Below are 27,974 nucleotides of genomic sequence, written 5' to 3'. Positions count from 1 at the left end.
TGTACAACCTCTGGTTTCTGTGATGCCTCTCTGAAATGGTTTCTTACAGTTGATCTCATCAGCTGATTTTAGACAAAATCTTTGATGACTTATTTCATGAGAAACAAGATTAGGTAACCCAATTTGATTACAACCATCGGATTACAATTATTGGACTGCCTCACAGTCTCCAAGCAGAAAAAATTCATTAGATCAGGAAAATCAATCTGTTTCCCCAAGAAATGCCATCCATGAAGTCTACAGTAAATAAAATACATTAGAGAAAGTTTACTGCCAAACCAATATCGTGGCCTCTTTAATGGTTCTTCCTGTTGGAGTCTCCACAGGAAATGGAGTCTACCCAGATTATCCCAAGTGGTTCCTTCCATGCCCTTTATCCAATCACTGGGATGATGAGGTTATGGCCAGAAATCCCTGGAGTTTCACCCAACTCTCTATAAATACAGACATTTCAGCTCCAGACACACTTTAAGAGCCAGTGCCTGACCTGAGGAGGCTGAAGGCAAGGGACCTGGAAGGGGTAAGCGGTGAGTGGGCACGTCCAAGGAGGATGGCTAGAAATCAGGACACACGGGTGGGTTTCAGAAAGGTCTCACTTTCTGTTCATCCTACATTAGCTAGGAGACCTTGTGACAGGAGATCTTACTCTAACCCCACGTTAACAACGGTTAATCCAGGTCTTCTGCGAGGGGAGAAGAATGTTTCCACTAATGTTGCTTTGAGGTGGCTCGTTTTCCTCAAGGGTTTCTGAGCGGCACCCTATGGCCTTTTAAAAACTACATATATGTTTATTATTAATTTTAAGTTTTTTAATTCATTCATTTTGTCTGGGCTGGGTCTTCTTTGCTGTGAGGGCTTTCTCTAGTCGTAGCTAGTGGGGACTACTCTCTAGCTGAGGGGTATGGGCTTCTCATTGTGGTGGCTTCTCCCATGGCAGAGCTGGGAGTCTACAGCTCGGGTTCAGTAGTTGCCCCCCTCAGGCTCAAGAATTGTGGTGCACAGGCTTCGAGGCAGGCGGGGTCTTCCTATATCAGGGATCAAACCCATGTCCCCCTGCATTGGCAGGCAGATTCCTAGCCACTGGACCACCAAGGAAGCCCTATGGTCATTTCTGACCAGACAGTTTTATGAAATATTGAATGAGTCGGGGAATGGTGTTCAATATTGGGATGTAGGGGAGACAGAAGGGTGGGAAAAAATGAAACCCATTTGTTTCTCTTTTTTTTGTCTCCCTAGACTGCTCACCAGTGACTTTAATGCTGAGGAAAAGCAGAGGAAATCCATTTCCATAGGCGTCAACTGGGCACCCACTTCTAGAAGCATTTGCTCAGAGTCCTACTGGAAATTTCCTCCATCAATATGGCTGAGGACCAGCCATTTTTTCAGGGTTGTGGACACATGACAGACAGCCCTGGGGCAGAGTCACCGGCATCCGTGCCACCCCAAGACACACTCATGGAAGACTCAGACTGTGACCAGGAAACCTGGCACGTCCGGTTCAGAACATTTAGCAGCTCAGAGGAGTCCGACCCCATCGAGGATCTGAGGAGACTCCGTGATCTCTGCTATCTGTGGCTGAGGCCAGATCTTCACACCAAGGAGCAGATGATGGACAGGCTGGTGCTGGAGCAGTTCATGATCTGCATGCCCCTGGAGTGCCAGGTCCTGCTCAAAGAAAGTGGGGTGCAGAGTTGCAAAGCCCTGGAGGACGTGCTGAGAAATAAGCAGAAACACAAGAAGTGGGTGAGTAGGACCTTAGTGATGGGTGTGGGAGGAGGAGACACGTGCAAGCTGCAGGGATCACAAGATAGGACCTGCGGGTTTGGCTCTGTATCAGTGGTTCCCAAACAGGTGAGAGAATTTCACAATTGGGCAATTTGGGAGATACTTCTGACTGTCTCAACTCGAAGGATGTAGATCTTTTACACCAAACGGGAGCTTCTATTGTCAATGCCATTGGATGCCTGAGAGCTACATTCCAGGTCTTATACAGACTGATCTTGATGATTTCTCCCCTCATAGACCATAGTCTGCATACAAGGGCAGAAATATCTTGTACATGATCCCGATATTGAGATGGTTGAAGCCAAGGCCGGTGACATGGACGATGAGAGAGACCCGTGGGAGGAGCCCCAAACCCCCGTTAGGGTTATATCTCCAGAGGATGGCCAGGAAGCAAGCCAAGAGCTGCAGAATCTGCCAGGACCCACGAACCTGTCTAGGGAGCAGGTGAGAGCCTGTAAGCAGGTAGAAGAGAGGCAGGTTGGTGTGGCTGCTGGAGTAATGGGAAGATTTGGCAAAGAACAGGAATGGACCCAATGCTTCCAGGAATTCCCATGGATGCATTCAGTTCCTAGGCATTTTTTCCTAATCAGTGTGATAAAGAAGATAATCCATCTCTGTCCCTCTGCTATGAAAGCTTCTAGTCTTAGGACTGGGGAGAAGGGAATCCTGTCTTCCTTATATGATGCTAGGTTCAATTTGCTGCAGGTAAATGCACTGACAGCTGATTTACCCAAGGCCACTTTGCCCAAGGACACGTCATATTTCAGAATATGATCATTCCTTGCAACTGATGGAGTGACTCAAAAGTGGACTCATTTTGCCCCCCAGTAGACATTGGGCTTCCCTGGTGGTTCATATGGTGAAGAATCTGCCGACAATGCAGGATACCTGGGTTCGATGCCTGGGTCAGGAGGATCCCCTGGAGAAGGGAATGACTACCCACTCTAGTGTTCTTGCCTGGAGAATCCCATGAACAGAGGAATCTGGCAGCTATAGTCCATGGGTTTGCAGAGAGTCAGACACGACTGAGTGACTAACACTTTCCCTTTCAGACATTGAAGAATGAATGGAAGGCAGTTGATTTGTTCAAATAAGGTTGGGTATAGGCAGGGGATGATATTGACTTGCATGGAGTAGAGACCAAGAATACTGGTCATCAGCTTCCTATGTACTGGGTAACCACCATCACAAAGTTGCATCCAGGCAAAGTCTCCAACAATGATGGAGTCAAGAGAGCTGGACCTAGAGTTCTTTACTCCCAGAGTCAGGGGCAGGCAGGAATGGGTATGATTTGGAGAGACCTATGCATAGAGAAGTCAGAGTGCCAACTGTGATGTCCTGATTGGATTGCAATATACGGTCTGTATAGATCCAGGACAGTCTGAGTTTCAGCAGATGATTATCAATCAGGGTGATGGGGTGGACCACAAGAAGTCAGGGCATATCCCCTACATATCCAATGACATGAAGAAAGTTGAAGTCTTAGATCAAGATACGAGGGAGATGGGGAAACAGGAAACAGTTTTCCATGGACTAAGGTAAATGGCTTCGACTCTGCTTGTTTGTCCCTTGTCAGGACCAGAGAGCTCTCTCACCAGAGACTGTTCCTGAAACAGGTGAGCTGGAGGGTCAGACGCCCAGGGAGAACTTGGAGAAGGACCTGCTGGAAGACAGGGGAGAGACAAAAACCCTTCAATCTCAAGAACCTGAACTGCTGAAGGGTCCTGGTGAGTATTCAAAACCGTGGAATTCAGCAGAGTTAGTGACTCCCTCCTATGGTGGCATGGGGCTGGGTAGCCAGCATCATCATGCTTGGATGGGTGGGTGGAGATCATTGTCCAGTGCCAACCTTCTCCATCATCAACGTTCCAGTGTCCCACAGTCCAAGCTCTTAGCTTGGTTGCTTGATGGGAACTTCTCAGCCAACATCAGAGTTCCAGTGAGGCCAGCCACACAGAAAATGCTCCTTGTTAAATGTGGTGCTGAATTTCTTTCAGCAGATTCTGGGAGCATAGAGAGACAGAAGAATCCTCAAGAAGAAACTGATATTTAAAATGTGTCTCCTGAACCCTTTCTTCCTGTGTTCCAGAGGGAGACGTTTCCACTATGAGTGGATCCAGACGAGGTCCTCTAAAGAATCGCAGACATGTCAAAAGGAAATGGGACCGCAGTCCGACTTGCCAAGACGTGCGTCAAGAAGCAGCCATGTGTTTGGACCAAGGCGAGTTCTCAGGACAGCTTGGGTCCCGTTCTGTTGGTTCATCTGGGACCGTGGGACCCATCAGTCTTCCTGAGGGACCAGAAACCCGGGGACGGGCACCCTCTGAATGCAGGGTGTGCAAAAAGAGCTTTCCTTATCAGTCTCAGCTTACCCTGCACCAGAGGACACACACAGCAGAGAGGCCCATTCAATGCGACATCTGTGCCAAAGGGTTCATACAGCTTTCAGATCTGCGGGTTCACGAGCGGATCCACACTGGTGAGAAGCCCTACAGCTGTGATCTCTGCCTCAAGAAGTTCACCCACGACTCCACCCTGCGCACTCACAAGAGGACCCACACCCAGGAGAAGCCTTTCCGCTGTGAGCACAGTGACAGAGCTTTCAGCCACTGAGGGAACCTCAATGTTCACCGATGCACCCACTCTGGGCTCAAGCCCTACGTGTGCCCCGAGTGTCACAGTGCCTTCCGTCAACTGGGGACTTTCAAACGCCACCGGAAAATCCAGTCCAGATGACTGGCTCAGGACCCTGCCCTCAAGTCCCAGAAGGAAATTCGGGATTATTTGTCAGTTATGTGATACAAAGAAAGGGTGACATATGAAGAACTTACGATCATACTGGAACCCGATGGGGTTCCATTCACTTGAATTTGGTGAATATTTGAGTGATGACTTATCTTTCCCTTCAGATTTTGTTCTCTACTTTAGTGTAGCCTGTGTTTGTGATAAGTTTCATCTTTGTGTTGTTCTTATTCAGTGAATGCAGGTCTCATTAGTTTTCAGTACTTCTTCGTGAAATTGAGGTCACTGCTGATTGTCCCCCCCCCCCCCATTAGGGAAGATTTAATTGTACAGTAGGATGCTCTTAGCAGAGTGGCCAGATGAAAAAGAGGATCACCAGTGAAATTTAAATTTCAAATAAACGAAGACATTTCTGTCAAATAAGTGTCCTGTGTATTTCCCCTTCCAAAATTTTTTCTTATTATTTTATTTTTTAACTTTACAATATGTATTGGTTTTGCCATATATCAACATGAATCCACCACAGGTATACACGTTGTCCCCATCCTGAACCCTCCTCTCTCCTCCTTCACCATACCATCCCTCTGGGTCATCCCAGTGCACCAGCCCCAAGCATCCACTATCATGCACCGAACCTGGACTGGCTACTTTTTCATATATGATATTATACATGTTTCAATGCCATTCTCCCAAATCATCCCACCCCATCCCCAAGGCTTTTTTTATATGGAGTAGATGATAGCAGCGGTTTCTTACATGCCCATTATTATGTGGAGATATCATCCCTCTGTAAGGCTTCCCCAGTGACTCAGCAGTAAAGAATCTGCCTGCAGCACAGAAGACCCAGGTTCGATCCCTTCATCAGGAAGATCCCCTGGAGAAGGGAATGGCAACCCACTCCAGAATTCTTGCCTGGAGAATCCCATGGACAGAGGAGCCTGGCAGGCTATGGTCTGTTGGGTTGCAACGAGTTGGACACGACTGAAGTGACTAAGCACGCACTCGAGCATTTAAAGTACCTGTATTCTTTTGGAATTATGAACTGTTAGGTAATGTAGTATTAATGCCCATTTGAACATTGCGATTCTATTTTTTTTAATTTTATTTTATTTTTAAACTTTACATAATTGTATTAGTTTTGCCAAATATCAAAATGAATCCGCCACAGGTATACATGTGTTCCCCATCCTGAACCCTCCTCCCTCTTCCCTCCCCATTCCATCCCTCTGGGTCGTCCCAGTGCACCAGCCCCAAGCATCCAGTATCGTGCATCGAACCTGGACTGGCAACTCGTTTCATACATGATATTTTACATGTTTCAATGCCATTCTCTCAAATCATCCCACCCTATCCCCAAGATTTTTTTATATGGAGTAGATGATAGCTGCGGTTTGTTACATGTCCATTATTATGTGGAGATATCATCCCTCTGTAAGGCTTCCCCAGTGGCTTAGCAGTGAAGAATCCGCCTGCAGCACAGAAGACCCAGGTTCGATCCCTTCATCAGGAAGATCCCCTGGTGAAGGGAATGGCAACCCACTCCAGTATTCTTGCCTGGAGAATCCCATGGACAGAGGAGCCTGGCAGGCTATGGTCTGTTGGGTTGCAACGAGTTGGACATGACTGAAGCTACTGAGTAACCACTTGAGCATTTAAAGTAACTGTATTCTTTCGGAATTATGAACTGTTAGGTAATGTAGTATTAATGCCCATTTGAACATTGAGATTCTAGGGTGTCTCAGCTAGAAAAGATTCTTCAAGGTAGCACTCTTTCATACCACCTGGCTCTCCTCCAGCAGAAATGAAAGAGAGGTCATTTGGAGCAGAATGGAGTAAATAAAAGTATTTCTTTTCAAAGAAACAGCATTTTCTTCTATTAATTAGCCTGGGAATTTGCTGGGGGAGGCAAACTCAAGGATGATATTGTAATAGATATTGGTGTGTGGCTGCTCACACTTAAAAGCCAATACAGAGGCCAGGTTGGGGGGAAGGAATGTTAGCTTTATTCTGGATGCCAGCAACTGTTGAAAGTGAAAGTGAAGTCGCTCAGTCATGTCCAACTCTTTGCGACCCCGTGGACTGTAGCCTACCAGGGTCCTCTGTCCACGGCATTTTCCTGGCAAGAGTACTGGACTCGGTTGCCATTTCCTTATCCAACAACTGTGGAGGCGGGGCAGACGTCTGTCCAATGGCTGACTCCCCCCACCTCCCACCCCAGACAATTAATGAGCAACAGCTTTTATAGATGGAGGGCGGGGGCTACAGGCAGAAACAGCGCAGTCAGCTCTGACAATCATCTTGAAACTGGTCATCACTGGTCTGATCAGTGTCATCTTGATTGTTGTCAATACAGTTAACCTTCAGGTCCAGGGTACATTTGTTTTCATTTCTTGGGTTAATTCTCAGAATTGTGTGAGCTTCTCTCATGGTTTCCCAGGAGGCTCAGTGGTAAAGAATCCGCCTGCCAAATCAGGAGATGTGAGTTTGCTCCCTCGGTGGGGAAGATCCCCGAGAGAAGAGAATGGCAACTCACTGCAGTATTCTTGCCTGGAGAATCCCATGGACGGAGGAACCTGGTTGGCTACAGTCCATGGGGTCACAAAGAGCCACTTCACTTTCTTTCACTTTGCAACTCCATGCACTGCAGCACTCCAGGCTTCCCTGTCTTTCACTGTCTCCCAGGAGTTTGCTAGAACTCGTGTCCATTGAGTCAGTGATGCCATCCAACCATCTCATCCTCTGTTGCCTCCTTCTATCTCAAAGGATGTTAACTTACAGGCCCAAGATGGAGGCAACTAATTCAAAGAAACAATATAGAATATAAAGCCTGGGTCTCTTCAGAAACAGGGGTATTAGAACCATTATCGAAGAATCAACACAAGAAATTAATACAATGAAATATGAATAAGACTTCAAAACACAGACCCAGTTAAGTACTAGTTAAGAAAAGTGAATAACAGGGCTTCCCCGGGGGCTCGGAGGTAAAGGCTGTGCCTGCCAATGAGAGGACACGAGTTCCATCCCTGACCCGAGAAGGTCCCAGGGCTCAGGAGCAACTAAGGCCATGCGACACAACCACCAAGCCTGGGAGCCGCCACTCCTAAAGCCCAGAGCCCCGAGAGCCCGGGCTCCACACAAGAGAGGTCACTGCAGCGAGAAGCCCGTGCCCACGACGGGAGAGGAGCCCTGCGCCCTGAGCAGCAACAAAGACCCAGCACAGCCAAAACTGAATGGATTTAAAAATAAAATACATACCGACGCTGAGAAACTGCTATTGAGGAAACGTGGTGATGGAGTGAGATGCCGGGTGATAAAGCAACAGCCAGGCCTGTCCGTCTCCAAAGAACCACTGATTGTGTGGAGATCTGAAGACAGCCTGAGGGTGTCAGGGGAAGGACTTTCCAAACAGCAGAGTAAAACCCTACAAACTAGACCGCAAAGCCAGCTGGGCTTGGTGTGGTCAGGTGTGCCAGGTGGCTGGGGAGTGGAGGAGAAGGTAGAGAGTGTGAGGAGTGGTGCCCTCCGAGGGTGTGAGAAAGGATTTGGATTTGCCAAGGGAATATTTCATGCAAGGATGGGCACAATAAAGGACAGAACTGGTATGGACCCAAGAGAAGCAGAAGATATTAAGAAGAGGTGCCAAGAATACACAGAACTACACTAAAAAGAAGATCATGACCCAGATAATCCCGAAGGTGTGATCACTCACCTAGAGCCAGACATCCTGAAATGTGAAGTCAAGTGGGCCTTAGGAAGAATCACTATGAACAAAGCTAGTGGACGTGATGGGATTCCAGTTGAGCTATTTCAAATCCTCAGACATGATGCTGTGAAAGTGTTGCACTCAATAAGTCAGCAAATTTGGAAAACACAGCAGTGGCCGCAGGACTGGAAAAGGTCAGTTATCATTCCAATCCCAAAGAAAGGCAATGCCAAAGAATGTTAAAACTACTGCACAATTGCACTCATCTCACATGCTGGCAAAATAATGCTCAAAATTCTCCAAGCTGGTCTTCAACAGTACATGAACCATGAACTTTCAGATGTTCAAGCTGGATTTTAAAAAGGCAGAGGAACCAGAGATCAAATTGCCAACATCAATTGGATCATTGAAAAAGCAAGAGCGTTCCAGAGAAACATCTACTTCTGATTTATTGACTATGCCAAAGCCTTTGTCTGTGTGGATCAGAAGAAACTGTGAAAAATTGTTAGACACGAATACCAGATTTCCTGAGCTGCCTCCTGAGAAATCTGTATGCAGGTCAGGAAGCAACAGTTAGAACTGGACTTGGAACAATGGACTGATTCCAAATTGGGAAAGGAGTACATCAAGACTGTATACTGTCACCCTGCTTATGTAACTTATATGCAGAGTACATCATGAGACAAGCTGGGCTGGATGAAACACAAGCTGGAATCAAGATTTGCAGGAGAAATATCAATAACCTCAGATACACAGATGACACGACACTTTTGGCAGAAAGCAAAGAAGAACCAAGGAGTCCCTTGATGAAAGTGAAAGATGAGAGTGAAAAAGTTGGCTTAAAATTCAACGTTCAGGAAACTAAGATCATGGTATCCAGTCCCATCCCTTCATGGCAAATAGATGGGGAAACAGTGAGATAATTTATTTTTGGGGCGGGGGAGCTCCAAACTCACTGCAGATGGTGACTACAGCCATGAAATTAAGACTCTTGCTCCCTGGAAAGAAGTTATGACCAATCTCGACAGTGCAGTAAAAAACAGAGACATTACTTGGCCAACAAAGGTCCAGCTAGTCAAAGCTATGGTTTTTCCAGTAGTCATGTATGGATGTGAGAGTTGGACTTAAAGAAAGCTGAGAGGCAAGAAACTGATGCTTTTGAACCTTGGTGTTGGGGAAGACTCTTGAGTGTCCTTTGGGCTGCAAGGGGATCCAACCAGTCAATCTTAAAGGAAATCAGTCCTGAATATCATTGGAAAATATTTTAGCTGAAGCTGAAACTCCAATACTTTGGCCACCTGATGCAAAGAACTGACTCATTTGAAAAGAGCCTGATGCTGGGAAAGATGGAAGGCAGGAGGGGAAGGGGATGACAGAGGATGAGATGGTTGGATCGCATCTCTGACTCAATGGATGTGAGTTTGAGTAAACTCCGGGAGCTGCTGATGGACAGGGTGGCCTGACGTGCTGCATTTCATGCCGTCTCAAAGAGTTGGACACGACTGAGCGACTGAACTGAACTGACCTGAACTGAACCCATAGATGCAAGAAGTAGATGAACGGATTGCCAAGGGTAAGGGGGGAAGTGGGCAGAGAATGGGGAGGGACTTTTCATGATTCACATTTTGTTCTTGGGGTGATGAGAAAGCTTGGAAGTAGACAACATTGACAGCTGCACAACATTGTGAACGAACTTGATGGAACAAGATCGTACACTTTGGAAAAGAGTCAAAATTGTATGTTGTGTGTTTCATGACCATAACAAGTATGTGATCAGGAACTTGATTCTCTTTGGATCCTTTTGTGTGTCCCTTCCTTGGAGCAAATAAATACCCTGGTGACAGCAAGTAAATGTTTGGTGTGGACAATCTGTGCTTAATGTTTCCAACGTCACTATACTACATAGAATTCAGTGTTTAAATAAGCTTCCTCGTATTTTTTTCCCCCAGAAGAATCATGACGGAGAGCCTTGCCTGGTGGCTTGTCTTGACCGAATCATATAAAACCTGTCATTGCTGTTCATGTCCATTTGAGGAGTCTCACACAGTGCAAATTTCTTGAAAGTACAGCAAAGGACAACATAGTCCCAGACGACAGAATCAAAATCTAGGGAGCCGTTCAGACATTTCAACCTTTTTTTCCCATAAAGGTGGATGTCAGAAGAATGATGGATGGACTAAGGTCCATTCAATATGAAAGATTGTACCAGTGAGAGAATGGTATTTGGTATTGGGGTGAGCAATGTAGAGGAGACGGAAGGGTAGAATAAAATGGAACTAGTTCTGTTCATTTATCTTTTGCCCCCATTCTTCTGAACAGTGAATACATTGCTGATGAAAGGTAGAGGAAAACCCTTTACATAGGGGTGAATTGTCATGGGCTTCTAGAAGCATGTGCTCAACATTTTGCTAGTAAATTCCTCAGTCTCTACGGCTAAAGAATGTACATTTTTTGTGGGGTCATGGAATAGTCCTAGACAGGCTGTAATCAGAACCACTGGTGTCTGTGCCGCACCGAAGTGTACTTACTGAAAAGCCAGACTGTGACCCCAAAAGTGGCACGTTCCCTGCAGAACATTCCAGATTCAGACTTCGTCCGAGATCTTTACATGTGGAATTTTAAAAAGGGTTGTTTAGTCGCTGAGTTGTGTTCGACTCTGCTATTCCATGGCTCACCAGGTTCTTCTGTCCATCGAATTTTCCAGGCAAGATTACTGCAGTGTGTTGTCCATTTCCTTCTGCGAGAGATCTTCCGAACCCAGAGAGTGAACCCATGTCTTCTGCATTGGCAGGTAGATTCTTTACCACTGAGCCACCAGGGATGCATAGGTGAACCAAACTGGTTAAAATTTTCAGATACCTATGCTTTGACTCCTTCCAACTCTCCAGGTAAATGAGAAAAGTATTTGCTAGATCAGGAAAACCAATCTTACCTCCAAAAAGTGCACGGGCTTCCCTGGTGGTACGAGACAGTAAAAGAGGCACTGATGTATAGATCAGTCTTATGGACTCTGTGGGAGAGGGAGAGGGTGGGGAGATTTGGGAGAATGGCATTGAAACATGTATAATATCATGTATGAAACGAGTCACCAGTCCAGGTTCGATGCATGATACTGGATGCTTGGGGCTGGTGCACTGGGATGACTCAGAGGGAGGGTGTGGGGAGGGAGGAGGGAGGAGGGCTCGGGATGGGGAACACAGGTATACCTGTGTTGGATTCATTTCGATATTTGGCAAAACTAATACAATATTGTAAAGTTTAAAAATAAAATAAAATTAAACTAGAAAAAAAAATTAAAAAAAAAAAAAAAGAAGAATCTGCCTGCAATGCGGGAGACCTGGCTTCGCTCCCTGGGTTGGGAAGATCCCTTGAAGAAGGGAACGGCTACCCACTCCAGTCTTCTGGTCCGGAGAATTCCATGGACTGTATATCCACAGGGTCACAAAGGGTCGGACATCTAAAAGATTTTCACTTTACTTCTTTCCCAGCTGAGCCACAAGGGAAGCCCAAGAACACTGAAGTGGGTAGCCTATCCCTTCTCCAGCAGATCTTCCTGACCCAGGAATTACTCTAGCATCTCCTGCATTGCAGGAGGATTCTTTACCCCCTGACCTATCAGAGAAGTCTACCGCAAAACCAATATGGAGGCCTCTTTGATATACTGTGCTTTTTTTCTGGTGGAGTGTCCGTGTGAAACTGGATCCATGGATAAATTGGATTATCTAAAGTGAGGTCATATAAATGGCTTGACCTGCCCTTACACAATCGCTGTGCTGATGGGGTAACAAGCAGGGACCCTTGCCATTTCCCCTGGCTCTATAAATACAGAGTTTCAGCCCCAGACACACTCTGATAGCCAGTCACTGACTTGAGGAGGCTTAGGGCAAGAGGGCTCAATGGAGGTAAGTGATGAGTGAGAACGTCTAAGGAGAAGGTTTGGGAATCAGCACAGAAGGAGGTGGTGGGTTTCAGAAGGATGGGTTTTCTACTCACCTTGCATCATCTCAAAGGCCTTGTGAAAGCAGTGGATCTCCCTTAAACTCCATATTAACTACGGTTGGGTGCTGAGCTCTCTGTGAGGGGGGAGAAACGGACTTGAAACATGTAAATGGAACTTTGGAAATATAACGGGCACGGATCCTTCTCTTGCAGAAAAGACATTTAAATAAGAGGTCTTTCAGGTCCCCCTCCTGCCTCCATCTGATTTACAGGTTTATAAATCACCCTGATTTATAGACGTTGCCACCCTCCATGCTGTGGTGTGGTGTGCTGCATTTCTTCCTCAAGGCTTTCTGAACCTTCGCCCCCTGGGCTAAGCAGACATGTTCGTCTGTGTTCATTTGTGTTAACACGCACAGAGAGACCCTCTCAGATCTACAATACAGAACGATATTGTCCCAATTTCCATTTGAGAAACCTGACGCCCCGTGACTTTTGTCCATTTAGAAATCCGAATCCAAAGATGGGCAGCATGGACGCCTACGAGCAGGTCCAAATGGACCCCGGAAGCTGAAAAGAGTCACCGAACTTGGCGTGACCAAGCAGAAGGAGAAAAAGGACAGAGACAAGGCAAAACTCCTGGAACCGATGGGAAAAATCCAGAAGAACCAGGAAGAGGAGCTGAGGCGCCACCTCGACAAGCGCACTCCAGCCTAGGTGGCCTTTGAGAAGGTGCAGGAGAAGCACAAATGGAGAGGATGCTGAAGAAAGCATCCAAAACTCACAAGCAGAGAGTGGAGGACTTCAACAGACACCTGGACATGCTCACAGAGCACTATGACATTCCTAAAGTCAGCTGGACCAAGTAACCGCCCCACCCAGGAGATGGAGTATTGTCCAGGGGAAGCAGGAAGCAGAGTTGGGGTCATCTCTGGAGCCTTTGGAAACATTCTTGTACACATATTCTGTGAGTCTTCTGCTGAGCCCGTGCTTATCAAAGTAATGGGCCTTTATTCTGGAAGTGCATTAAACAGAGACGGCCCTTTAAATTACAAAGAGAAAAAAGCAACATCCATGTCCAGTGGTTCATGCAGCCTCGGGACCTGTGTGTTCACCAGGAGACCCACATGGGCAAGTAGCCCTACAGCAGTGATCTCTGCCCGAAGAAGTTCCACCATGACTCCACGCTGCAGGCTCACCAGAGGACCCACACCCAAGAGAAGCCTTTCTGCTGTGAGCACTGTGAAAAAGCTTTCGACCACAGTGGGAACCTCAGTGGTCACACTCTGGGCTCGAGCCCTACATGTGCCCCGAGTGTCACCAGTCTTCTGCTCCCTGAGGTCTGTCAAATCCCACCAGGAAACCCATTCCGAACCACTGGCCCAGGACCCTGCCCTCGGGCCAAGTCCTTTCTGCTTCAAGAAGGAAATTCACAATGATTTGTCACTTCTGCAACACAAAGGGTGGATGACATGGGAAGAGCTTCGGAGGATATTGGGTCCAGGGGGTTCCCTTTACATGAATGAGGAGGATATTTGAGTGATGGCTTATTGTTCCCTTGGGATTTTGTTTTCTACTTTAGTGTACCCTGTTTCAAAGAGTTTTTGCTTTCTTTTGTTATTCTTTTACTGAAAGCATGTCTCATTAGTTATCAGTATTTCATCATGAAACTGAGCCTACTGTTGACTGCCTTCCTGTTAGGCAGGACTTCTCTGTAAACCTGCAGGACCTGGCACAGAGGCCAAGCTCTCCAGTGGAATTTAAATGTAAATAAACACATTTCTGTCAAATGTGTCTCATAGTTTCTAAGACTTTTGTACAGGGAATAGGTGATGGCCGTGGTTTTGCCTACATGGCTGTTATTATGCTGAGGTAGATTCACTCACTCCATACTTGTTCGGGGATTTCTTCCCGAGGTGTTTTGAAAAAGGAAGGCTTCTGAAAGTGATAGGGGTCATTCTTCTTTCCTATTGGTGTACAACTTCTACTCTTCAAAAAGGCTACTTAGAAATCGGGTCTGCTCACACCTTAGCTCATCAGCTGATTTTAGAAAAGCCTTTGAAGAATATCTCACATGAACAGAAAAGACAAGAGGAGTCAAACCGATCTGGCTCCCACCACCATGTCTCTGACACCGTCAGACCCTCCAGGCAGTGAGACCAAAAATTCACGAGATCATTGAAACCAGTCCGTTCACCCCAAAGTGCAGTCCCCGAAGTCCAAAATCAATGAAATCCAAAAGGAAACCGAGGGATTTCCCGCGCGGCCCATTGGGTGAGACTCAGCGCTCCCGCGGCGGGGGGGCGTGGTTTCCTTCCGCCGTCTGGGAACTGAGACCATACCTGCCTCTCTGCTTGGCCAAAAACGGAACAAACAAAATACACAGAACCTGTCGCTAAATCACTATGGAGGCCTCTTTAGCAAATCGTGGTTTTTCCTGAGCGAGTTTCCGTGGGCAATCGAATCCCTGTGATTAAGAAAAGAGGGATTATCTAGAACGTTTCGCCCCGCCCTCACCGAATCCATGCGCCGATCGGGTAACAGGCCGAGAGGGCCGGCGTTTCTCCAGCGCGAAAGAGAGACGTGTCTCCGCCAGCCGAGTTGGAGAGCGAGTCCCCAACTGAGGAGGACCGAGGCGAGAAGGCTTCAAGGAGGTGATTGATGGGAAGTGTCTAAAGAGAACGCTAGAGAGTCAGGGCCCGTGGAAGTGGGTTTCAGTAAGTCCTGGCTTTCTGTTCCCCTTGCATTCGCTCAGAGACCGTGTGAAATCCACCCATGTCCCTCCAGCCACACATAAACCGTGGTTCATTTGTGGAATCTTCTGTGAGATGAGATTGTTTCCACACTCCATGGTGTGGTGTGGGGTGGTTCATTTTTTCAACAAGGGCTTTTAAGCACCGCCCTGTGGACAGTTGTGACCACACAGTTTCTTGTAGTATAAGATGGATGTTGGAGGAGTAAGAGAATGGATTCTTGTCCCTGGTGTGAAATTCTGAGGGGGGAATACTGCCCAGTACTGGGATGAGGGATGGTAGGGTGGATGAAAATAAAACTAATTGGCTGCATTCTTTTTTCTTTTTTGCCCGCTATTTCTGAACACTGAATCTATTCCTGAGGAAAAGCAAGAGGAAATTCCTTTCGATCGGGGTCAGTTGGGCACCAACTTCTAGAGGCATTTGCCCAGAGTCCTACTGAAAAGCTCTACAGTCGGTATGGCTGAGAACCAGACAAGGGGTCGTGGCCCCGTCGCGGACAGCCCCGGAGCAGAGTCGCCGGCGTCTGCGCCAGGCCAAGACACCCGAAGGGAAAACCGCGACTCAGACCTGGAAGAGTTGCGCGTTCGCTTCAGAACGTTTATCAGCTCAGACGAATCCGACCCCATCAAGGCTCTGAGGAGGCTCCGTGAACTCTGCGGGCTGTGGCTGAGGCCGGATCTTGACACCAAGGAGGAGATGGTGCTGGAGCAGTTCGTGATGTGCATGCCGCCTGAGATCCAGGTCTTAGTCAAGAGTAGTGGTGCCGAGACTTGTAAGGAACTTGTAAGAAACTGACGAAATGGGTGAGTAGGACCCTAGTGACCCTGTGAGACAGGGAACGGTGGGATGAGGGGCTGGGAGCTGGGAGATGAAGCAGAAGGATCACAGGGCATGGCTCTAAATCAGTGATTCCCAGAGGGGTGAGCACTTGCCTGTGGCATCACTGGAGATGTTTCTGTTGATCCTCACTTGGAGGGTGTTGGTCTTTCAAATGTCATTCACAGGAGGTGGGCTCCTAGGGTGGGATACGCAATGAATACCTTTTTGGATCTTGTGAAGGGAGACTGATCGTATTTGAATTTTTCCTCACAGGCTGTAGTGCGTGTCCAAGGCGAGGATGTTTTGATGCCCGTCTCGGGTGTTGAGATGTTAGGGTCTGAGGTCAGTGAGGGGCACAGTGAGGGAGACCGAGCCAGGGAGCCCCAGCCTACAGTCAGTGTCATCCCTCCAGACGAGGGCCAGCAGGAAAGCCAAGACGGGCAGCATCTGCCAGGAGCCAAGGACCTGTCGAGGGGGCAGGTGAGTGTGATGTCCTGACCTCCAGTCTGGGAGCAGGTAGAAGGGGGTCGGGTGGGGGTGGCTGCGGAAGTAATTGAGAGAACTGGGCAAAGGACAGGAATGGACCCTCTGCCTCCAGGAATTGCCATGGATGCATTCCGTTCCCGGCCGTTTTCCAGACAGTATGAGAATGAAGACAGTCCATGTTTCATAGTCCTTCACCATGAAAGCTTGTGGCCCTAAGCATGAGGGCAGATGAGTCCTGTTTCCACGGGATGCTGCTGGGTCAGTTCATCAGGCATAAATGCACTCACAGCGGTCTCACCCATGATGGATTTCGTCGGAGGCACTTAATATTGGGGGATAGTGTAAACACCTTGAATTGCATAACAAGTTCCCCATTGGAGTCATTTTCCCGCTCAGATTTTGGAGTATGTCTGGAGAGAGTGGAGTTTTTTGAAATGTGAATCAGGGGAGGAGATGCTACTGATTTCTCATGAATAGAGCTATATAGTATAGAATGAGCTGTGTAGTATAACAGCTATACTGCTTATCATCTTATTATGCCCCAGGCCACCTTCCATGACGAAGACAAATCCAGGCAAGGTATCAGCAAGTGGTGAAGTCAGGAGCCCTAGAGCCAGAATCCTCTGCTTTCAGATTCAGGGCCTGGAGACTGTGAGATGAGGTGGAGAGATAGGTGCAAAGATAATTGGCAGTGCCAGCTGTGAAGTCTGGACTTGTTTGCCAGAGGTGGTCGGTATAGATCAAGGACTGACATGGGAATCAGAAGAGGATTGCCAATCAGGGTGATGGGAAGCAGTCAGGGCATCTCCCCCAAACTGATATTCAGAAAGCTGGAGTGTGAGATCAGGGTACGAGGCGGGTGGGGAAAGAGGAGACAGAGCTTGCCGTGGGCTAAGGCAGTGGGATTGACTCTGCTTGGTTGCCCCTTGTCAGGACCAGAAAGCTCTCCCGCCAGAGACCATTCCTGAAAGAGGTGAACTGGAGGGTCAGACGCCCTCCAAGGAGAACTTGGAGAAGGACCTGTGGGAAGACACAGGAGTGACAAGAACCCTTTCATCTCAAGAGCGTGAACTTCTGCAGAATCGTGGTGAGTATTAAAAACTTGGAGACCACAGGAGGTACTGACTGCCTCCATTCATGTCCAGGAAGGGGTACCCAGCATTTCCATCCCTTGTTGTTGTGGGGTAGGAGTTGGTTCTCCAATGCCAACCTTCTCCATCGTCAACATTCCAGAGTGTTTCATCAGCTAGACTCTTAGGTAGTTTGGTTGCTAGGAAGTCTGTAGCCAAGATTATGGATGGTTCCAATGAGGCTGGCACCATGGAAAATGCTCCTTGATAAATATGGTGCTGAATGTCTTCTTTCAGCAGATTCTGGGAGGGCAGAGAGAGAGGAGAGAGTCCCCCGGAAGGAAGTGATACTTCAAATGTGGCTCTGAACCCTTTGCTCTTGTGTTCCAGAGAGAGATGTTTTCACTCCGAGTGGATCCAGACGAGGTCCTCTGAAGAATCGCAGACATGTGAAAAGGAAGCGGGAGAGCAGTCCCACTTGCCAAGACGTGGGTCAAGAGGCAGCCACGTGTCTGGACCAAGGAGAGTTCTCAGGACAGCTTGGGTCCCATTCCTTTAGTGCATTTGGCACCATGCGACCCACCAGTCTTCCTGAGGGAGCAGAAACCCTGGGACGGGCACCATCTGAATGCAAGGTGTGCAAAAAGAGCTTTCCTTGTCAATCTCAGCTTACCTTGCACCAGAGGACACACACAGGAGAGAGGCCCTTTCAATGTGACGTCTGTGCCAAAGGGTTCATACAGCCTTCAGACCTGTGGGTTCACCAGCGGATCCACACTGGTGAGAAGCCCTACAGCTGTGGTATCTGCCTCAAGAAGTTCGCCCACAACTCCACGCTGCACGCTCACAAGAGGACCCACACCCAGGAGAAGCCTTTCCGCTGTGAGCAGTGTGACAGAGCTTTCGGCCACCTAGGGAACCTCAACGTTCACCTACGCACCCACTCTGGGCTCAAGCCCTACGTGTGCCCTGAGTGTCACGGTGCCTTCCGTCAGCTGGGGACTTTCAAACGCCACTGGAAAATCCATTCCAGATGACTGGCTCAGGACCCTGCCCTCAGGTCCAGGTCTTTTCTGTTTTAATGAGAAAATTGGGAATGATTTGTCACCTGTGTGATACAAAGTGGGATGACAGGGGAGGGCTTAGGAGGATCGTGGAACCCAGTGGGGTTCCACTCGCGTAAATTAGGATATTTGTGTGAATTAAGATACTTGAGTGATGACATTTTTCCCTTTGGATTTTGTTTGCTACTTTGCTATAGACTATAGTTTTCTTTTTCATTTGTGTATTTTCAGTTGGAGGAGAATTGCCTTACGATGTTAGACTCTGGTTTTCTTACATGTTTTCGCTTTGTGTTGTTCTTTTTCTTCCAATGAAGCTGTGTCTCACTGGTTATCAGTACCTCATCATCAGAGTGAGGCACTGCTGATTGCCTTCTTGTCAGGTGTGATTTCCTTTTAAAATAGGATGCTCCTAGCAGGATGGCTAGATTAAATACAGGATCACCAGTGAAATTTAAATTTCAAATAAACAAACACATTTTGATCAAAGAGCTGTGTGTTTTCTCTTCTAAGACTTTGCTACAGGTAGGTGATAGCCATAGTTTTTTCAATGTGGCCATTATTATGTTGAGATATGTTCCCCTTATACTAGTTTGGATACTGCTTCCTTAGGTATTTAGATAAAGAAGGCTTCTTAAATTGATAAGTGTCATTCTTTTCCCCTCCTGCTGCTGCTGCTGCTAAGTCGATTCAGTCGTGTCCGACTCTGTGCGACCCCATAGACGGCAGCCCACCAGGCTCCCCCATCCCTGGGATTCTCCAGGCAAGAACACTGGAGTGGGTTGCCATTTCCTTCTCCAATGCATGAAAGGAAAAAGTAGGAGTGAAGTCGCTCGGTAGTGTCTGACTCTTAGTGACCCCATGGACTGTAGCCCACCAGGCTCCTCCATCCAGTCCCTAGACTACTAAACAGTGACTTTAATGCGGAGGGAAAGCAGAGGAAATTCATTTCCATAGGCATCAACTGGGCACCCACTTCTAGAAGCATTTGCTCAGAGTCCTACTGGAAATTTCCTCCATCAATACGCCTGAGGACCAGACATTTTTTCCGGGTTGTGGACACATCACAGACAGCCCTGGGGCAGAGTCACTGGCGTCCGTGCCATCCTAGGACACACTCATGGAAGACTCAGACTGTGACCAGGAAACCTTGCACGTCCGGTTCAGAACATTTAGCAGCTCAGAGGAGTCCGACCCCGTCGAGGATCTGAGGAGACTCCGTGAACTCTGCCATCTGTGGCTGAGGCCAGATCTTCACACCAAGGAGCAGATGATGGACAGGCTGCTGCTGGAGCAGTACATGTTCTGCATGCCCCTGGAGTACCAGGTCCTGCTCAAAGAAAGTGGGGTGCAGAGTTGCAAAGCCCTGGAGGACGTGCTGAGAAATAAGCAGAAACCCAAGAACTGGGTGAGTAGGACCTTAATGATGGGTGTAGGAGGAGGAGACAATTGCAAGCTGCAGGAATCACAAGATAGGACCTGTGGGTTTGGATTTGTATCAGTGATTCCCAAACAGGTGAGAGAAGTTCACAGTTGGGCAATTTGGGAGATTCTTTGGTTGTCTCAACTCGAAGGCTGTCGATCTTTTACACCAAATGGGAGCTTCTATCGTCAATGCCATTGGATGCCTGAGAGCTACATTCCAGGTCTTATAGAGACTGATCTTGATTGATTTCTCCCCTCACAAACCATAGTCTGCATACAAGGGCAGAATATCTTGTGTGCGATCCAGACATTGAGATGGTTGAAGCCAAGGCCAGTGACATGGATGATCAGAGAGGCCCATGCGGGGAGCCCCAACCCCCCACAAAGGTCATACCTCCAGAGCATGGCCAGGAGGGAATCCAAGAGCTGCAGAATCTGGAAGGAGCCACGGACCTGTCTCGGGAGCAAGTGAGAGCATGGAAACAGGTAGAAGGGAGTCAGGTGGGTGTGGCTGTTTGAGGAATGGGGAGGTTCGGCAAAGGACAGGAATGGACGCATTGCTTCCAGGAATTCCAGTGGATGCAATCAGTTCCTAAGCATTTTTTCTAGTCAGTGTGAGAATGAAGCTAATCCATCTTTGTCCCTCTGCCATGAAAGCCTCTAGTCTTAGGAGTGGGGAGAAAGGAATCCTGTCTTCCTGACATGATGCTAGGTTCAGTTTGCTGCAGGTAAATGCACTGACAGCTGATTTACCCACGGCCACTTTGCCCAAGGGCACGTCATATTTCAGAATATGATCATTCCTTGCAACTGAAGGAGTGACTCCAAAGTGGACTCATTTTGCCCCCTAGTAGACATTGGGCTTCCCTGGAGGCTCAGATGGTGAAGAATCTGCTGACAATGCAGGAGACCTGGGTTCGATCCCTGGGCCAGGAAAATCCCCTGGAGAAGGGAATGGCTACCGACTCCAGTGTTCTTGCCTGGAGAATCCCATGAACAGAGGAACCTGGCGGCTATAGTCCCTGGGGTTGCAAAGTGTCAGACATGACTGAACGACTAACACTTTCACTTTCGGACATTGAAGAATGAATGGAAGACGGTTGATTTGTTCAAATAAGGTTGGGTATGGGCTGCTGCTGCTGCTGCTGGTAAGTCGGTTCAGTCGTGTCCAACTCTGTGTGACTCTATAGCCGGCAGCCCACCAGGCCCCACTGTCCCTGGGATTCTCAAGGTAAGAACACTGGAGTGGGTTGCCATTTCCTTCTCCAATGCATGAAAGTGAAAAGTAAAAGTGAAGTCGCTCAGTCATGTCGAACTCTTCATTATCCCATTGACCGAGCCTACCAGGCTCCTCTGTCCATGGGATTCTCCAGGCAAGAGTACTGGAGTGCAATTGCCTACTCCGTGGGTATGGGCAGGGGATACTACTGACTTGCATGGAGTAGAGACCAAGAATACTGGTCATCATTTTCCTATGTACCGGGTAACCACCATTACAAAGATGCATGCATGCAAAGTCTCCAACAATGATGGAGTCAAGTGAGCTAGACCTAGAGTTCTTTACTTCCAGAGTCAGGGTCAGGCAGAAGTGGGTATGATTTGGAGAGACCTATGCATAGAGAAGTCCGAGTGCCAGTGTGATGTCCTGATTTGATTGCAAGATACGGTCTGAATAGATCCAGGACAGTCTTGGGTATCAGGAGATGATTATCAATCAGGGTGATGGGCGGACCAGAAGAAGTCAGGGCATATGCCCTAAAATGACATGAAGAAAGCTGGAGTCTTAGATCACGATACGAGGCAGATGGGGAAACAGGAAACAGTTTTCCATGGACTGAGGTAGAAGGGTTATTGACTCTGCTTGTTTGTCCCTTCTCAGGGCCAGAGAGCTCTCCCGCCAGAGACTGTTCCTGAAACAGGTGAGCTGGAGGGTCAGACGCCCAGGGAGAACTTGGAAAGGACCTGCTGGAAGACAGGGGAGAAACAAAAACGCTTCCGTCTCAAGCACCTGAACTTCTGAAAGGTCCTGGTGAGTATTCAAAACCATGAAATTCAGCAGAGTTAGTGACTCGGTCCTATGGTGGCATGCAGCTGGGTAGCCAGCATCACCATGCTTGGATGGGTGGGGTGGAGATCATTGTCCAGTGCCAACCTTCTCCGTCATCAACGTCCCAGAGCCCCCACAGTCCAAGCTCTTAGCTTGGTTGCTTGATGGGAACTTCTCAGCCAACATCAGGTTTCCTGTGAGGCTGGCAGCACAGAAAATGCTCCTTGTTAAGTGTGGTTCTGAATCTCTTTCAGTGGATTCTGGGAGCGTAGATAATCCCTAAGCTGTGATCACTCACCTAGAGCCAGGCATCCTGGAATGTGAAGTCAAGAGGGCCTTAGGAAGAATCACTATGAACAAAGCTAGTGGAGGTGATGGAATTCCAGTTGAGCTATTTCAAATCCTCAGACACGATGCTGTGAAAGCGTTGCCCTCAGTGAGTCAGCAAATTTGGAAAACTCAGCAGTGGCCACAGTGCCCCGCCCTCCACAGTTGTTGGAGAAGGAAATGCCAACCCAGTCCAGTACTCTTGCCTGGAAAATGCCATGGACGGTGGAGCCTAGTAGGCTAGAGTCCACAGGGTCGCAAAGAGTTGGACATGACTGAGCAACTTCACTTTCACTTTCAACAGTTGCTGGCATCGAAAATAAAGCTAACTTTCCTTTCCCCCAACCTGGCCTCTGTATTGGCTTTTAAGTGCGAGCAGCCAGACACCAATATCTATTACAATATCATCCTTCAGTTTGCCGCCCCCAACAAATTCCCAGGCTAATTAATAGAAGAAAACGCTGATTCTTTAAAAGAAATACTTCATTTTCTCCATTCTGCTTCAAATGACCTCTCTTCATTTCTGCTGGAGGAGAGCCAGGTGGGATGAAAGAGTGCTACCTTGAAGAATCTTTTCAAGCACAGACACCCTAGAATCTCAGTGTTCAAAAGGGCATTAATATTACATTACCTAACAGTTCATAATTCCAAAAGAATACAGTTACTTTAAATGCTTGAGTGGATGCTCAGTCACTTCAGTCATGTCCGACTCTTTGCAACCCAACAGACCACAGCCTGCCAGGCTCCCCTGTCCATGGGAGTCTCCAGGGAAAATACTGGAGTGGGTTACCATTCCCTTCTCCAGGGAATCTTCCTGATGAGGGGATCGAACCTGGGTCTTCTAGGCTGCAGGTGGATTGTTTACCGCTGAGCTACTGGGGAAGCCTTACAGAGGGTCGATATTCCACATAATAATGGCATGTAACAAACCGCTGCTATCATCTACTCCATAGAAAGACTTTGGGGATAGGGTGGGATGATTTGGGAGAATGGCACTGACACATGTATAATATCATATATGAAACGAGTCGCCAGTCCAGGTTCGATGCACGATACTGGATGCTTGGGGCTGGTGCACTGGGACGACCCAGAGGGATGGGACAGGGAGGGAGGAGGGAGGAGGGTTCAGGATGGGGAACATGTGTATACCTGTGGCAGATTCATGTTGATACATGGCAAAAACAATACAAGATAGTAAAGTTAAAAAATAAAATAAAGAAAAAAAAAATCTTTGAAGGGGAAATACACAGGACACTTATTTGACAAAAATGTCTTTGTTTATTAGAAATTTAAATTTCACTGGTGATCCTCTTTTTCATCTAGACACTCTGCTAGGAGCATCCTATTTTACGATGAAATCTTCCCTAATGGGGGGACAATCAGCAGTGACCTCAGTTTCACAAAGAAGAAAACTAATGAGACCTGCATTCACTGAAAGAAGAACAACACAAAGCCAAAACTTATCACCAAAACACAGGCTACACTAAAGTAGAAATCAAATTCTGAAGGGAAAGAATTCACACCTAATTCATGTGAATGGAACCCCATCGGGTTCCAGTATGATCGTAAGTTCTTCACATGTCACCCTTTCATTGTATCACATAAGTGACAAATAATCCCGAATTTCTTTCTTGGAGCAGAAGGCACTTGGACCTGAGGGCAGGGTCCTGAGCCAGTCATCTGGAATGGATTTTCCGGTGGCGTTTGAAAGTCCCCAGCTGACGGAAGGCACTGTGACACTCGGGGCACACGTAGGGCTTGAGCCCAGAGTGGGTGCGTCGGTGAACACTGAGGTTCCCTCGGTGGCCGAAAGCTCTGTCACACTGCTCACAGCGGAAAGGCTTCTCCTGGGTGTGGGTCCTCTTGTGAGCGCACAGCGTGGAGTCCTGGGTGAACTTCTTGAGCCAGAGATCACAGCTGTAGGGCTTCTCGCCAGTGTGGATCCGCTCGTGAACCCGCAGATCTGAAAGCTGTATGAACACTTTGGCACAGATGTCGCACTGAAAGGGCCTCTCTCCTGTGTGTGTCCTCTGGTGCAGGCTAAGCTGAGACTGATAAGGAAAGCTCCTTTTGCACACCCTGCATTCAGAGGGTGCCCGTGGGGGTTTCTGCTCCCTCAGGAAGACTGGTGGGTCCCACGGTGCCAGATGCACCAACAAATGGGACCCACGCTGTCCTGAGAACTCTCCTGGGTCCAAACACGTGGCTGCTTCTTGACCCACATCTTGGCAAGTGGGACTGCTCTCCCGTTTCCTTTTGATATGTCTGCGATTCTTTACAGGACCTCGTCTGGATCCACTCATAGTGGAAACGTCTCCCTCTGGAACACAGGAAGAAAGGGTTCAGGAGACACATTTTAAAGATCAGTTTCTTCTTGAGGATTCGTCTCTCTCCCTATGCTCCCAGAATCCCCTCAAAGAAATTCAGCACCACACTTAACAAGGAACATTTTCTGTGCTGCTGGCCTCACTGGAAACCTGATGTTGGCTGAGAAGTTCCCATCAAGCAACCAAGCTAAGAGCTTGGACTGTGGGACAGTGGAACGTTGATGATGGAGAAGGTTGGCACTGGACAATGATCTCCACCCACCCATCCAAGCATGGTGATGCTGGCTACCCAGCCCCATGCCACCATAGGAGGGAGTCACTAACTCTGCTGAATTCCATGGTTTTGAATACTCACCAGGACCCCTCAGAAGTTCAGGTTCTTGAGATTGAAGGGTTTTTGTCTCTCCCCTATCTTCCAGCAGGTCCTTCTCCAAGTTCTCCCTGGGCGTCTGACCCTCCAGCTCACCTATTTCAGGAACAGTCTCTGGCGGGAGAGCTCTCTGGTCCTGACAAGGGACAAACAAGCAGAGTCAAAGCCATTTACCCTAGTCCATGGAAAACTGTTTCCTGTTTCCAATTCTTCCTCGTATCTTGATCTAAGACTCCAGCTTTCTTCATGTCATTTTAGGGGATATGCCGTGACTTCTTCTTGTCCACCCCATCACCCTGATTGATAATCATCTCCTGATACTCAAGGCTGTCCTGGATCTATACAGACTGTATCTGGCAATCCAATCAGGACATCACAGTTGGCACTCTGACTTCTCTATGCATACGTCTCTCCAAATCATACCCACTCCTGCCTGCCCTTGACTCTGGAAGTAAAGAACTCTAGGTCCAGCTCTCTTGACTCCATCACTGTTGGAGACTTTGCCTGGATGAATCTTTGCAATGGTGGTTACGCAGTAGATAGGAAGATGACGACCACAATTCTTGGTCTCTACTCCATGCAAGTCAATAGCATCCCCTGCCTATACCCAACCTTATTTGAAGAAATCAACTGCCTTCCATTCATTCTTCAATGTCTGAAAGGGAAAGTGTTAGTCGCTCAGTCGTGTCTGACTCTCTGCAAACCCATGGACTATAGCTGCCAGGTTCCTCTGTTCATGGGATTCTCCAGGCAAGAACACTAGAGTGGGTAGCCATTCCCTTCTCCTGGGGATCTTCCTGACCCAGGCATCGAACCCAGGTCTCATGCATTGTTGGCAGATTCTTCACCATATGAACCACCAGGGAAGCCCAATGTCTACTGGGGGGCAAAATGAGTCCAATTTCGAGTCACTCCTTCAGTTGCAAGGAATGATCATATTCTGAAATATGACATGCCCTTGGGCAAAGTGGCCGTGGGTAAATCAGCTGTCAGTGCATTTACCTGCAGCAAATTGAACCTAGCATCATGTCAGGAAGACAGGATTCCCTTCTTCCCACTCCTAAGACTAGAAGCTTTCATAGGAGAGGGACAGAGATGGATTATCTTCATTCTCACACTGATTAGAAAAAATGCCTAGGAACGGAATGCATCCACGGGAATTCCTGGAAGCAATGGGTCCATTCCTGTCCTCTGTCAAATCTCCCCATTCCTCCAGCAGCCACACCCACCTGAGTCTCTTCTACCTGCTTCCACTTTCTCACCTGCTCCGTAGATAGGTTCATGGCTCCTGGCGGATTCTGCAGCTCTTGGCTTCCTTCCTGGCCATCTTCTGCAGGTATGACCCTTGAGGGTGGTTCGGGCTCCCCGCATGGGTCTCTCTCATCATCCATGTCACCGGCCTTGGCTTCAGTCATCTCAATGTCGGGATCACGCACGGGATATTTCTGCCCTTGTATGCAGACTATGGTCTGTGAAGGGAGAAATCAATCAAGATCAGTCTCTATAAACCTGGAATGTAGCTTTCAGGCACCCAATGGCATTGACAATAGAAGCTCACGTTTGGTGTAAAAGGTCGACATCCTTCAAGTTGAGACAGCCAAAAGTATCTCCCAAATTGCCCAACTGTGAACTTCTCTCTCCTGTTTGGGAACCACTGATACAGAGCCAAACCCGCAGGTCCTATCTTGTGATCCCTGCAGCTTGCACGTGTCTCCTCCTCCCACACCCATCACTAAGGTCCTACTCACCCAGTTCTTGGGTTTCTGCTTATTTCTCAGCACGTCCTCCAGGGCTTTGCAACTCTGCACCCCACTTTCTTTGAGCAGGACCTGGCACTCCAGGGGCATGCAGATCATGAACTGCTCCAGCACCAGCCTGTCCATCATCTGCTCCTTGGTGTGAAGATCCGGCCTCAGCCACAGATGGCAGAGTTCATGGAGTCTCCTCAGATCCTTGACCGGGTCGGACTCCTCTGAGCTGCAAATGTTCTGAACCGGACGTGCCAGGTTTCCTGGTCACAGTCTGAGTCTTCCATGAGTGTGTCTTGGGGTGGCACGGATGCTGGTGACTCTGCCCCAGGGCTGTCTGTCATGTGTCCAGAACCCTGAAAAAATGGCTGGTCCTCAGCCATATTGATGGAGGCAATTTCCAGTAGGACTCTGAGCAAATGCTTCTAGAAGTGGGTGCCCAGTTGAAGCCTATGGAAATAGATTTCCTCTCCTTTTCCTCAGCATTAAAGTCACTGGTGAGCAGTCTAGGGAGATAAAAAAAAAAGAGAAACAATGGTTTCATTTTTTTCCACCCTTCTGTCTCCCCTACATCCCATATATTGGACACCATTGCTCAAATCATTCAATATTTCATAAAACTGTCTGGTCAGAAATGACCATAGGGCTTCCTTGGTGGTCCAGTGGATAAGAATCTGCCTGCCAATGCAGGGGGACATGGGTTTGATCCTTGATATGGGAAGACCCCGCCTGCCTCGAAGCCTGTGCACCACAACTTTTGAGCCTGAGAGGGGCAACTACTGAACACGAGCTGTAGACTCCCAGCTCTGCCACGGGAGAAGCCACCACAATGAGAAGCCCATACCCCTCAGCTAGAGAGTAGTCCCCACTAGCTACGACTAGAGAAAGCCCTCACAGCAAAGAAGACCCAGCCCAGCCAAAATGAAGGAATTAAAAAACTTAAAACTAATAATAAACATATATGTAGTTTTTAAATGGCCATAGGGTGCCGCTCAGAAACCCCTGAAGAAAACGAGTCACCTCACAGCAACATGTGTGGAAACATTTTTCTCCCCTGGCAGAAGACCTGGATTAACCATTGTTAACGTGGGGTTAGAGGAAGATCTCCTGTCACAAGGTCTCCCAGTTAATGTAAGATGAACAGAAAGCAACATCTTTCTGAAACCCACCCGTGTGTCCTGATTTCTAGCCATCCTCCTTGGACGTGCCCACTCATCACTTACCCCTTCCAGGTCTCTTGCCTTCAGCCTCCTCAGGTCAGGCACTGGCTCTCAAAGTGTCTGGAGCTGAAATGTCTGTATTCATAGAGACTTGGGTGAAACTCCAGGGGTTTCTGGCCATAACCTCATCATCCCAGTGATTGGATAAA

General features: G+C 48.0%; 1 protein-coding gene and 3 pseudogenes across 1 annotated transcript; 3 read left to right on the top strand and 1 right to left on the bottom strand.

Annotated features, from left to right (window-relative positions):
* The first annotated feature begins 463 nt into the window (after positions 1-463).
* Positions 464-4,959, top strand: LOC129632256 (zinc finger and SCAN domain-containing protein 5B-like). Its single transcript, XM_055553758.1, has 5 exons — positions 464-520; positions 1,237-1,743; positions 2,023-2,229; positions 3,362-3,512; positions 3,875-4,959. Exons 2-5 carry the CDS (start codon positions 1,360-1,362, stop codon positions 4,396-4,398), a joined length of 1,266 nt encoding a protein of 421 aa, XP_055409733.1. The 5' UTR covers positions 464-520; positions 1,237-1,359; the 3' UTR covers positions 4,399-4,959.
* A 7,742-nt stretch (positions 4,960-12,701) lies between these two features.
* LOC129632299 (protein FAM32A-like) lies at positions 12,702-13,961 on the top strand (annotated as a pseudogene).
* Positions 13,962-15,316: 1,355 nt separating this feature from the next.
* Positions 15,317-18,850, top strand: LOC129632306 (zinc finger and SCAN domain-containing protein 5B-like; annotated as a pseudogene).
* Positions 18,851-23,415: 4,565 nt separating this feature from the next.
* Positions 23,416-27,921, bottom strand: LOC129632235 (zinc finger and SCAN domain-containing protein 5B-like; annotated as a pseudogene).
* Between the last annotated feature and the right edge of the window lie 53 nt (positions 27,922-27,974).

The sequence above is a fragment of the Bubalus kerabau genome, chromosome 17, assembly GCF_029407905.1.
Source record: "Bubalus kerabau isolate K-KA32 ecotype Philippines breed swamp buffalo chromosome 17, PCC_UOA_SB_1v2, whole genome shotgun sequence".
In the NCBI taxonomy this organism is placed as follows: domain Eukaryota; kingdom Metazoa; phylum Chordata; class Mammalia; order Artiodactyla; family Bovidae; genus Bubalus; species Bubalus kerabau.
The sequence above is the reverse complement of the archived record's forward strand: the minus strand, read 5'-3'. Positions and strand labels throughout refer to the sequence as shown.